We start from the raw sequence: 13293 nt of genomic DNA on the forward strand, positions 1-13293 counted from the left end.
TCATGTCAGAAATTTCAGAAAATCTTTAAAAGGCCTATTCTTTTCAGTTGACTCTCAAAAGCACATCATTAACCATGTTACACACAACACTTATATTTGCATGGATTTTTGGCCTAATATACCAATTTTAAAGTCTCTGCATTGGCTTCCAGTATCTTTTAGAATAGATTTTAAGATTATTTTATTGGATTTTAAATATATTAATGGTCTTGGCCCTTCTTATTTATCAGATTTGCTTTTATCATATGAGCCAGTGAGAACCCTCAGGTCTCCAGGTAGTGGACTTTTAATGGTACCAAATGTAAAAACTAAGACCCACGCTGAGGCAGCTTTTTATTATCATGGCCCACGCCTGTGGAACACCCTACCTGAAGATCTGAGGGCTGGCCAGAGCATAAATATTGTTAAAGGCAAACTCAAGACCTACCTTTTTAGTCTTGCTTTTAACTAAGTTTTATTTTTATTCTTAATAGTTTTATTTATTTATTTATTATCTTTTTCAAATTTAGTCACTTTTATTCTACTTTATTTATTTATGTACTTATTTATTTATTCTAAGTATAGCATCTTATGTTCTTTTAATGGTTGGATATTTTAGTGTTTTATTATCGTAGAAATGTATTTTACTTTGGTGATTTTAATTTCCTGTTTTGAGTTTTAACATCTTATTTTACCTCCAGTGTTTCCTCATTGAGATATCATGAGAGCGTTTCCTCAGTTCGTTCAGCAACTTCTTTTTTATTTTATTTATTTATTTTATTTTTATTGTTTTTATTACTATCGTTGCATATTGTGTTCTTAACCTTAGGATTGTGGGGTTGGTTTGGAGTCGGGGCTTTGGGTGTGATCTTTTTCTTAATTTATTCTATTTTGGTTGTTTTTATGTACAGTGCTTTGTGTTACAATGTCATTGTATGAAAAGCGCTTTATAAATAAAGTCTGATTGATTTATTGATATTTTCTTAATACTTCTTAATTATAATAATTCCAAGAAGTTTCCAATGTGATTATCAAAGCTTCAAAATAGCAGTGAATTTAAATACAAAACAAAAGTACTTGATAGTATAATACAGTAGCTGTGCATTATTTTTATTATCAAACTCTGCTGATTATTTGAAGAGTTCATTTGTAAAAACAATAACTCTGTTTTTATAAATTTTCAAAAAAATTATTTCTTTTTGATATAGATTCCTAATAAAGTTACATTTTCAAGATACCTCTGATTTGTAAAGTCATTTTGACCTCAGTTGGTTGATAATACCAAAAGCTGTTAATAGAAAAACTATGTTTTTTGAAACATTTTTTTAATGTTTTTTAAAAGTGAGTTAACTGTTTTTGCAAATTAACTCTTCATTTTCTTTGTTTTCAATTAATAAATTTAGAGCATAAGCCCAAAGGGACACAATTGAAGGCTTCTTTTGTGCAAAGCGCAATTAGGCCCACTCCTTTAGTCACTTTCCCTCAAATTGCTATTTTAAATAAAAGTAATTCCACTATATTGGTATTTTCTTTTTATAGAATAACTCATTAATCCACTAATTATTGCAGCTTTGGAAGAATACCTTATACAAGATGTACAAACTGTAATAGAAACATTAAAATATACATTTTTATGAAACATTTAAAAATAGTATTTGCAATACACAATATATTGTTTTGTCTTTACATGGATCTGATCAAATGTCATTCAGTTTAACATAAGTTAAAGGCCATCTTAGACCACATCACATGCTCATAGTCATGTGACCATCTTTGAGGATCCTTGATGACCCCCTGTTGCTGCAACAAGGTAAATAGATTACACTCCAGCATTTGATCATTTCAAATTGTTTGCTTTTAGTCACCATGTGTAAGCATGCATGTGTAACACTATAAATAATATATATAGAGAGATAAATTAACTAGAGTAAATAGCCTCAAAGTTTCTACATTGAAACTGGTGCAGTTTTAAAACTTTTAAATGGCCCCTGGTTAAAAATGTACCTTAAGCATTTTTCTGACTAAAGCAGTTCAATAAGGGCCCAAAGTGGAGTTTTGCCCTGTGGCCTCATATCGGGTTTGTTCTGGCCATGGCAACATCATCAGCCAATGAGCAAGTGTTTGTTTATTGCCTAAGTTTTTACATTAGTAATTAATGATCCAGATGGGGTCAATGTACTGTGCAAACTTTCCCAGTGATATAACATTTATGTGTTGTTGGTCAGATGTCTTGACGAGATTGTTGTTCTTTTCTTATTTTCAATAAAATGAAGCCTTTTAGGAGGCTCCTCAGTGTACCCAAAAAGTACAGCTTCCTTTCACCCCTCACTGTGTATTTACTAGATCTTTCCTTTCCGAAGTCTGATGCAGACAGGTAACTTTAGAAATATTATCTTTGCTTTTAAAATCTTTTAATGTTTTTTGTCATTTACAAAACCTGTTTTAAACTACACGCTAGAAACGCCTTGGCCTGATATATTTTTTAACCAAATGTAAGTTTTTTATAGGATAGTTTTTGTTGTTTTTGCCTTTATTTAGATAGGATACCTTGAGAGTCAGGTAATAGAGGAAGAGAGAATGGGAATGAAATGCATCAAAATCATGCCTTGCCTGAATCGATCCTACAAGCAGTGCAATGAGGGCTGCAGCCTCTATAAGCAGGGCGTCTACTGCACCAACTGAGCCAAATCAATGTCCAAAGTTCTTTTGGATGAGCTGAACATTACCAAACACAAAAGGGCATTCAAAAGCTTTATTTGGGAAAAGTCATGTGTAAGAAAACATAGTTGTTCTAAAGATACAGGTATTGTAATATTCAGTTTAAAAAGCATTCAAATAAAAATCTGTGCATGATTGGTCACAGAAAGGCTTATTTGTAGGTTTTGCATGTGAAATATATCAGTTTGTTTTTGATTCTGTACTTCTAAAAAGACATCTACAACAAGATCAGTAGAAACATACACACTGCAATCATTAAGATGAATGTGGGATGTGTGGGTGAGGTGCTCAAATCATGGAGGACAGGATGAGGCTCCTCATGGTCTGTGGTGGTTGCTCCTAATTTTTTTGCTGACAGGAATGGAAAGAGCAAGATTTCTCCAGATCTGTAGGAAAAGAAGGTTGAATTAATACAGGAGAGGAGTATTTAGTATTTAGAGAGTTTGTGTATGTGTTGTGTCTCAGCTACAGTGACAAAAAATTGAAGTGAATCTGTTAGCTCATTTCACTGTTTAACTGGATGTAACTGACAACACAGCCGTACAAACCTGAAGTGTCAGTACCGCACTCCCTGAGTGAGGTCATGGCGTTCATGTACTCTGATCCCAAAAACTTGTCATATCTTGTTTCAGCCTGAATCTCCTGGAGACACTTAGTGGAGTCTTTGAAGAGGAGGTTCTTGCCGTTTTCTGACTGGAACATTTTGAATGTGAATTCATCGGCACTGATACCAAATGATGCCTGTAAATTAAAAGGAAGGTTAAAATTAAAAAATGCTCAAACAACCATATCAAAGTCAAAGATCAATAGGAGCTAAAAAAAAAATTTTAAACGTGTATTTTAGTGAGGAAAAGATTTGTGCAGTTTCTTGTATCAGTGTGTAGAACCAGCCTGTTGAACGAACTAATGATCTAGAATAGATGCTGCATGCGCCATCCGTGCATGCAGCCTGTTACAGTAGCTCCTCTTCTTTCATTCCTCTTTCTGAATTTTCTTCTCTTTCTTCATCATGCTATGTCAGATTTTTCTCTGGCAATTGGTTTAAGTTGTGACCTCTTTTGGCCTTTTGGTGAGAGTTGTGGACTGTTTTTCATTATGAAATCCCTAACTTTAACTTTTACTTGCATTACTGTTGCCCAGCGCACCCCACCAGACAGAGGTTTATGGAGAGGAGATCGAAGCCGTGTCTCTCCTCTCTCATCATGGGCAACGTGAGATCTCTGGCTTAAAAGATGGACGAGCTAACAGGGCTACCCAGGAGTCAGACAGAGTTTTCAGGAATGTAGTATGTTGTGCTTTACAGAAACATGGCTGCATCAGGATATTCCTGACCACAACGTCTCCATCGACGGCTTCCAGACTGTCTGGGCAGACCGTGATAGCACAGAGAGTGCTGTGGGACTCTGACCATATTATCTGCACAGGGAGATCTCACATGTCATACTGGTAGCTGTTTACATCCCCCCTCTGCCAATCCAACTACTGCGTCCAACATTCTCAACGCTGCCATAGCCAGACTCCAGACAGACCACCAGAGTGCACAGTTGAAGTTTTAGAGCTTCAACAAAAACTGAAGCATGCATTGCAGTTAAATAGAAACTTAAGGTAGTAATTTTCTGTAAAGCAAGCAAACTCTTTTTAGCATGTGAAGAAAAACATAGCACTTAGCAGTGAGCTCTAAATGCAATGTAGTATGAAGCATGAAGAAAAATTCACATTTCAACAAAATAACTGCATCATAAGAAAAACAATTCCTCTAAGAATTGAAAAAGAGGGGCAAATAATAGCCCCTAAATTAATTCAATGTAAAATTTTGTAATGGAAACTGAAAAAATGGCATGACTAACCTGCTGGGCCTGGAGAACCCTGACCACATCATTGCGGATCTCTGGACGAGTCACCACGGCGTGTGCAGGTACTTGAGCAAGATTGCAAGACTGGTATTCAGAGATTGGTACTGGAGCCTTCCCAGGGCAGATCAACTGGTAGTCATCGGACATCACACCTGTAGCCCAGTCTGGACCATTGCCTTTGAGGAGGCAGGAAAAAGAGTCAAAAAGAGTTTTGTACAAAGCCACACTGTTAAGGTTGAGATAAAAATTAACCAGTGTAAGTCTCTTACCATTACTGTTTTCAGAAATGGTTGTGTGTTTGATGAATGCAACATCACCAGAACCCGCAACAAGACACCTGCAATGATATGTAAAACACAACTTGTGTCAAATGAAGTTTGCAAACTCAGCGTGATGCTCTGAACAATGTAAATAAAGGAACAGATTGACTGTTTTTGGAAAATACTTGTTAATGTTTCTAAAAACTAGAAGATTGATGCCACTTCTTTTACAAAACCAATCCCATGATGAACTCATAAAGACTAAAAACGATCAACTTCTTCTTGCAGCCAGTAGAGGCGCCCCTAATGGCCCTAAGAAAGAATCCAGGTGTAAGACACTTTAGAACTGGCTTCACTTTTCAGACCCAAATGTTAGATCTGCTTCTTTTATAGTCTGATTCCTTGAGATGTGCAACTGTGAGCTTCACTTAGCACAAATAATGAGCCAGAGAAAAACATCTTTGACCTTCAACCCCTCACAAAGCTTTTTCATATTTAGTTTATCTTAGTTTGTTCAAGTGAAAGTCAACTGAAGGGTAAAACTGTTGGTTGTAGGGAGAGTTAAGTTGACTGCAAAAGGTGCTATAAAGACTGTTGGGCAAAAACAACTTGACTGTCAAGTCCCTTAAAATCCAAGAAGGTTTTTACATTCTGCATTTTTACATTTCAGTTATAAATAATGTACAAGTGTTTATACACATACTTTTTTACACGTGTTTATACACATACTTTTTTACACCTTGCTCGCATTGCTTGTTACTTGTCCACTTCTATTTATGTTTATATGTCTGTGTGTGTATGTGTTCCTTTTGGCGCCTCTTGGTCAGGTCATGTTTGTAAATGAGAACTGGTTCTCAAACATTTTTACCTGGTAAAATAAAGGTCTAATAATAATCAATCAATTTAAATCAGGCTAGTTAAGCTTTGAAGAGAGTCTGGTAAGCACTTTCCCTCTGCTTACTTTTTTTTGTCAGTCTGGGCTAACAATCTTCTGGTTTCATCTCTACTAATTTTCAACATTTTGGACAAATAAAGTTCTAATCTACTGCACTCACAGATGTGAGAGTGGAATTAATCTTCTTTTTGTAATTCTTAGAAAGAAACAAATTGTGCAAATTTCTTGAAATGTAAAACTATCTTTTTTTTTCTATAAACAAACACATTCTGATTCATCTTAAATAGTGGACAACAGCGCTGTTTTGTCGTACCTAAAGGCACCAGCGTAGCCGTAATACTTCTCTTCGGCACTGGCTTTGCACTTAAATTCATCTCCCACAGCTTTGCCGCTGCCAACACACTGTTGACAGAAAGGAGAGTCGGACTTTGATCCGGGGGCACAGCCACTGCTGAAGAACTTGCCTGAGGAGAGGAGGAGAGGTGGGAAGTATGATGAGTTAACTTGAAGGTGAGGAAGAGGGAAACGTTTCTCTTTAAAACTGTCTTTTTTTTCATGGTTTCCCCACATACATCTTGTCAGAAATACAATCACTGACTTACTGAAGTCACAGTCTTTACTCAGATCGTAGATGTGGCCCATTGGGATGTTCCAGCCTGCAGTTCTGCCAACCCCTGTGTGACAGGACCTCTTACCCTTCAGGTTTTCCCATGTCACCCCTGAATCCTTCTTTACAACAGCAACAGCAAAGTAGGAAGAGGCAGCTACAAAAGTGGAAGTAAAGATATATAAATATTAGCAGTAATGTTACATTTTACATTCAGTTTATCTTCGAGTTGGAAGACATACGCACATTTAATCTTACATTTCTGATTAATTTATTTCCACAAAGTTTTCTAAAAAAAAATCAACTTGTTTTAGTGCTTGTGTGTGTGTGTGTGTGTGTGTGTGTGTGTGTGTGTGTGTGTGTGTGTGTGTGTGTGTATTTTCACAACACTTTTCTAACCTACATTTAAGTATTATAAATAATACTAAGAATACAAGCACTGATAAAATGTATATAACTGTAACTTTTTTAACTAATACTAAAATATAAAATAAATCCTGCACAGGCAGGTTTCTCACCTCCAGAAGTGCCACACAGCCCTGTGGAGAGAGACAGAGATATAAATAATACTCGTGAAGAAAAGGTGAAAATACAAAACTGAATTTTATGTCATAGTTTCTGAAATTTTTGAGCCCCATACCTGCATCATACTGCTCCACCATAACTGGAACCAGACCACACTTTCCAGCTGTGTACACCTGTCCTCCATCCACTGCCATTGCATCAGCCTCTTTACGCTACACAATGAACCAGACAATCAGAGATCAGAAATACTGAGGGAAAAAAACTCCTTTTATCAGATTAACTTATTTTCATCCAAGAGACATCTACCATAATCTTCTTCAGGCAGTCATCAACTGTAGGGGCACTCGAGCATTCAATGGTGGCACTGCCCCCAACCATAGATGCGGGAGTCCAGTTGTCGCACTTGGTTGTCTCAGCGTGGCCCACTGCACACCATCTAATGGCACCAGGTGAAGTGCTTGGGGACTCCTCTGTAAAATGAAGTACAGCATAACCATAAGACACCGTCTGTCATCTAGAAAGATGTGTCTCTCATGGTTTGTATTCTAATATGTATGATTAAAGATATTTTTATTTATAGATTACCTTTCTTTATGGAACGGATAATGCTTGTGTATTCAGCACCCAGGTACAGGAAAGAGTCTGTGTTTGGGGGCACCTGCACAAGCCTCACCGTTGAGTCCTTGAACATCAGATTTTTGGAAGGTGCATAGGCTTCAGATGAGAAGAGGTTAAAGCCCTGAAAAACCTGAAAACACAACACAATGATAAGTCATTGTTGAAGTGAAGCAATTGTCTTGTGTCTAAATGAATAATTCAAATATAAAGGTGTTCTAAGGCCTTTTTTACACTTGCATGTTTCATGTAGAGGTGGTATGAAGTTCAGCATTTCTAGAAGAATTTTTTTTGCAGCAGTTCTATCTACTTCAACGGCAAACAATAATATGATAATAAATCAGATTTTGATGTTTTACCAAAAAAACATTTAAACAAGGAAAAAAAAGGCCAAACTTCCATGCTTTATTTTTTCAAACCTCTATGATAAGTGTTCATTGGTGTGGATTTTAGTGCCCCCCTGTGGACAAATGAGTTTGTTTTTTCTCTAATGTGATTTTGTGCTGTACATGTGTAAGCAATGCTTTTTAGCAAAAAAAAAATCTCTTTCTTTTAATGATCAAATATATCACTCATTGAGAGTCTTTGCTATGGAAATGTAAATGTCTTTTTCTGCAGAGTTTTGTTAATTTCCTTGTCTGAAATCAATCTTGTAGCAGTGGTTTCAGACATTAAAGAGAACTGTATAGAAATCAGTCAATGTGCTGATGACCTTGTTTGCTTTCATAGCTCATAAAAAGGCATCAGTGAAGAGGCATTCATTTCCAACTGTTTTATAAACAGCAAAAAACATCCTCACAGGAGCTGTGAGGACTCAAACAAAAGGCAACTGCAGACGTTGAAGTATAAAGCACCAAAATAAATTAAAAAGCTTATTAAAATACAATGGTTGCAACACAGCAACCCCTTTGCTAAGAACAAAACTGAGAAGAGTTCAGATCATAGGTTATTATCTGGGATGGCCAATCAATTTTTGGTGGCCCCTGCCCCCCCAAGCCACCAGCTGAACACTTTCCTGTTCATATCATTATTCACTGTGTTGCTTTATCCTCTCAATATCACCTGACTACAGGCTCAGGCTCAGGCTCACTACAAGCTCAGGCTCAGGCTCAGGCTCAGGCTCACTACAGGCTCAGGCTCAGGCTCAGGCTCAGGCTCAGGCTCAGGCTCAGGCTCACTACATGCTCAGGCTCAGGCTCAGGCTCAGGCTCAGGCTCACAACAGGCTCAGGCTCAGGCTCAGGCTCAGGCTCACTACAGGCTCAGGCTCAGGCTCAGGCTCAGGCTCAGGCTCAGGCTCACTACAGGCTCAGGCTCACTACAGGCTCAGGCTCAGGCTCAGGCTCACTACAGGCTCAGGCTCAGGCTCACTACAGGCTCAGGCTCAGGCTCACTACAGGCTCAGGCTCAGGCTCAGGCTCAGGCTCAGGCTCAGGCTCAGGCTCAGGCTCAGGCTCAGGCTCAGGCTCACTACAGGCTCAGGCTCAGGCTCAGGCTCAGGCTCCATCTAGAGCGTAAAAGTTTCAATTGTACCTGAGCTGAATTGAGGCTCTGCCAGATGAATTCAGCCAGCTGTGCGTCCTTGCGGGTGACGACAGCGTGAGCAGGCACTTTGGCCAGGTGGCAGTGTTGATAGTTGTCAATAGGGGCTCTGGTGTTATCCTTGCACAGCAGCTCATATTTCGACTTTTCTGCTTCTGAAAGCATTCAACAAAGAAGAGACAACAAAATATAGTTAATTTTTTTTCTTACTCCTTGAATCACCCAGTCCTCACCCAGTCCTCTCCCCAGTCTTCTCAGTATCACATTTTGTCAAGTCAAAGTCTACAGTTAAGCAAATACATTTTTTTCATAACTTTTCGCATTCAACAAAAAACATTACAAAGTTAAAAAGAAGTGCTGTTAAAAAAAACTGATGATTAGCTTTAAAATGTGGCAAAATATATTTTATTATAATTTGAATACAAGAAAATGGGAGTAACTTTCCTTCCCTCTTCTCTGAAATTGTTCTGTACTTTTTGCTCTGTGATTTACTTTCTAATATCAAAAGTTGTAACCCAAAATATTCAGGGATTGTTTAATACTTATTATGATGCCTGGCAAAATTTCAAATATAACTGAAATAAGACTAATTTTATTTTATAGTCTCATTATACAAATTAGAAAAATAGGAAGCAGCTAACTTGGCTGAAATCACTATCAGTTAGTAACTTATTACTATTAAATTCATATAGCCCCAATTTCACAACAGTTGGGATGTTATTTAAACATTTTGATAAAAACTGAATTTGATGGTTTGCAAATTAATTAAAGCTAAGCTTTGTAAATTAAATAGTATCTTCACTTCATTGACTTTTTTCCCCTGATTGAAATATACATGATCCAGAAATGCTGTTGACTTCTCTGGGTCAGAGCCCATTTAAGATGAACTGCGGCGAAATGGAAGACTTTCCTGTGGTTTGACAAATAATAATTGGACATTCTTTGGGGATATCATAGATGCTGCATCCTCTTATTTAAAGAGGGGAGAGATCACCCAGCTTGTTATAAGCGTTCAGTTCCACAGCCTGGATCGCTGATGGTATGGTGATGCTTCTGAGAAGGCACTATTAATGCTGCATAATATAAACATGTTTTGGAGCAACATATGTAGCCTTTCAGACAATGCCTTTTTGAGGGAAGCCCTTGCATTATAAAGCAAGAAGATGCCAAACTACATTTTGCACTTATTGAAACAGAATGGCTCTGACGTAGGAGAATCCAGGCTCTAAACTGACTGCCCACTTGTCCCCTATTGAAAACAATTGGCACATCATGACACCACAAAAAATGCAACAAAGGTGGCCCTTAACGGTTGAGCAGCTGAAATTGTATATTAGGAAAGAATGTGACAAAAAAATAACGTTTAAAACGTAAGAAGTTGGTCTCCTTGGCTCCCAGACATTTACTGTTGTTAAAAAAAGAAGTCATGCAGCAGAGTGGTAAACATGCCCCTGTGCCAACTGTTTTGAAACATGTTGCTGGCATCATATTTGAAATGAGTGATTTTTTTTCATAAAACAAAAACATTTTTCATTTTCTAAATTTGACATTTTACCTTTGCACTATTTTCTAATAAACATATGCTTTAAATTACTTGCAAACCATCACATTCTCAACTCTTATGGAACTGAGGTTAAACACATTACAAAAGATGACAGGTAATACTGACCTGGCACAGTAAGATGCTTCACAAAAGCCACATCTCCAGCATCCTCAGCCAGGCACCTATAACATGGGAAATAAATACATGCATAAACATTAAAGGTTTGCCTTCAAACTAACTGTGCACTTGCACAGAGATATGAGGTCTGAATAACATCAAAGAAAGATTGATACTGACTGGAAAGCTCCGGCGTAGTCATAGTAAGGCTCACTGTGGGTCTTTGAGCAGTCTCCCTTGCAGAGCTCGCACAGTTTGGTGCCTTGGTTTGCTCCTGGGGCACAGCTGGCTTGGAAGTATTCACTCACCGCTGTTAAGGAAATTTGAGACCATAAGAAAGATTTTAGAACAAATGCAGTTACTAGTGGCACCTCCCAATGCAGCCAACCTTGTCTAAATGTCAGTACAAGTACATTTTTTAAAATGTAATTAAATTAATTAAAAATGTATTAAACTAATATGTCACCTCCTCCATCAGCATGATCAACTGTCTGAGTCACATCAGATGCATGTTTATAGGCAACTATGGTTGATTGAAAATGTGAGCAACTACAGTACATTGATAATCAACCATAATCCCACGCTGTTTTACTACAGCATCAAACTATGTCCATCATGGTTGTTATGATTCAGACCCAAAATGGCAGAAACGTCATACACCAATGAGCACATCAAATAAACATTAAAGAGATAGTTAGACATTTTGAGAAAAAGGATTGTTACTGTCTTGCCTGGTATTAGATAAGAACATTGAAATCACTCTCTTGTTTGCACCAGCAGCTGTATGCAGCTTTACATCTAACAGGAGGATTGTGCGCTGTGAATTTTTTCATTTAACTTACTCTGCAAGAGAGCAATGACCACATTTTAACAAAACTCTTGCTTAAACTCCCTGCAGTTCTTTAAACCATTAAGTTAAAAAAACAGAGATGTTTTTTACTGTCTTGGAGGATTGTGTTTTATATGTGGTGTAACTCACCCTCCTCCACAGGTTTGTCTTCAATGCCTTCCCACTGAATCAAACCCATGGACACCAGAGTTCCTATGGGGATGTTCCAGCCTGCAGATTTCCCTAAACCGGTGTGACAGGACCTCTTTCCTTGAAGCTGATTGAAGTTAAATCCACTGCCCTTCTTCACCACAGCTACAGCATAGTAACAAGTTTCTGAATCTGGATGTGAAGGACAGAAAAGACAGACGCAAAAAGTTAAAACATGTAAAGCTCATACAGACACCCCCTTTCGCTGTTTGTTTGTTTGTTCATCAGTAAATAGCTGATTTGTGAACTCACTGGTGCCGTAGTCCTCAGCGATGATGGGCTGCAGGTTGTAGTTGTTCAGTCCTGCCGTGTAGATGTCCCCTCCATCCAATGTCATAGCATCAGCCTCTCCTGCCTAATAAAAACAATCAGTAGCTTTTTCATCCTCCCAACAGCTCAGAGAAATATGAATCATATATCAACTTCGCAAAATATGTTAGTTCTTAAATGCAGATGTGTGAAGTTCTGCGTTCTGTACTGTTACTTAAGTTATTTGACTTATATTCTTAAACATTAAGGTGGGTAACATTGTGCCATTTTATTTGACATGAAACATGAAAGACTTGTAAATTTAATCCAATTCAAGAGTTAGATTAAAGCAGTATTAATTATCTTCCATATACCAGAAAAATATAAATACAGTTAATTTTATGTTTATTAGGGAAGATAAATATTTACAGTTTTGATCTAAAAAATGAAATCTAAATGTTTGAATTTTAATGAAATAATTAATATAATGGCATGAATCCATTTTAGCTTTGCAGTATATGCAGTATCAATTAACTGTCTTTTTTTAAAGCTGCATGAAAATGCTCGGCACCGGTCTAATCTCCTCACCTTTATTGCAATGATGCAGTTCAAGATGCTGTCTCTCCTCACGCAAGAGAAAACCGGAACTTTGGCTGAGAAGTCCGTACATTTCTGCTGCTCTTTCTGCGAAGTGACGCACCACCTCACCCTTTCATGGGGGGCCGCGAAGACGGTCGCTGCAAATATACATGGTAGAAAAAATGCAGAGAAACTGAGTATTTAGCATTAGTCATTATTCATGTACAAGACAATCCTGCAGGACAAACATTTAAAGAGTTTACCAAGGCATCCGAGCAGTGCCACGAGGAGGAGAGAGTTCATGTTTGACAGAGGAGTCTCCAGTCAGCAGACAGTGAGAGAGGCAGCTCACGCTTTTATAGCAAATCCACTCCAAAAAAACCCTCCGTTTGCTCAGGTTTCCTAACGCGTGCGCGTGCGCGCATGTACTTTGTTTGCTAGTAGCCCACGCGGACTGCTATGGCTGGCAGGGAAACAGACTATTCCCAAATTACCTCTCTTTGGAAATTCACAGACACCATTGTTTGCTCCACCTGAATCATCTAAAAGGAAACTTATTGAGTTAAAATGAAACACAGGCATAGTGCTGGGCGATACCACACTTTTATGATTCGATACGATACCGAATACTTTTTTGGCAATTTATTTGATACACAATACCGATACTTTCAGTGATTTCAAAAATATAATAAAATGCAACACTTGAAAGACAACTCCCAAGACAAATACTGTTCATTTAACAACTTTAATATGCAGATCCTTTGGTGGCCTTT

At 37.8% G+C, this 13293-nt stretch overlaps 1 protein-coding gene across 2 annotated transcripts; it reads right to left on the reverse strand.

The window, feature by feature from the left end:
• Positions 1-2717: 2717 nt before the first annotated feature.
• Positions 2718-13034, reverse strand: tfa (transferrin-a). 2 transcript variants are annotated; one of them, XM_034703917.1, is made up of 17 exons: positions 12784-13030; positions 12530-12678; positions 11945-12047; positions 11633-11824; positions 10834-10963; positions 10663-10718; positions 8985-9148; positions 7423-7585; positions 7144-7307; positions 6953-7049; positions 6831-6851; positions 6308-6469; positions 6019-6169; positions 4820-4887; positions 4545-4726; positions 3246-3438; positions 2718-3083 (listed from the first exon to the last, which is right to left on the reverse strand). In XM_034703917.1, the coding sequence occupies exons 1-17, from the start codon at positions 12821-12823 to the stop codon at positions 3037-3039; spliced, it is 2082 nt and encodes a 693-aa protein (XP_034559808.1). In that variant the 5' UTR covers positions 12824-13030; the 3' UTR covers positions 2718-3036. The 2 variants fall into 2 exon arrangements, with proteins under 2 accessions (XP_034559808.1, XP_034559807.1); XM_034703916.1 differs by having other exon boundaries at positions 4545-4887; positions 12784-13034.
• Between the last annotated feature and the right edge of the window lie 259 nt (positions 13035-13293).

The sequence above is a fragment of the Notolabrus celidotus genome, chromosome 15, assembly GCF_009762535.1.
Source record: "Notolabrus celidotus isolate fNotCel1 chromosome 15, fNotCel1.pri, whole genome shotgun sequence".
In the NCBI taxonomy this organism is placed as follows: domain Eukaryota; kingdom Metazoa; phylum Chordata; class Actinopteri; order Labriformes; family Labridae; genus Notolabrus; species Notolabrus celidotus.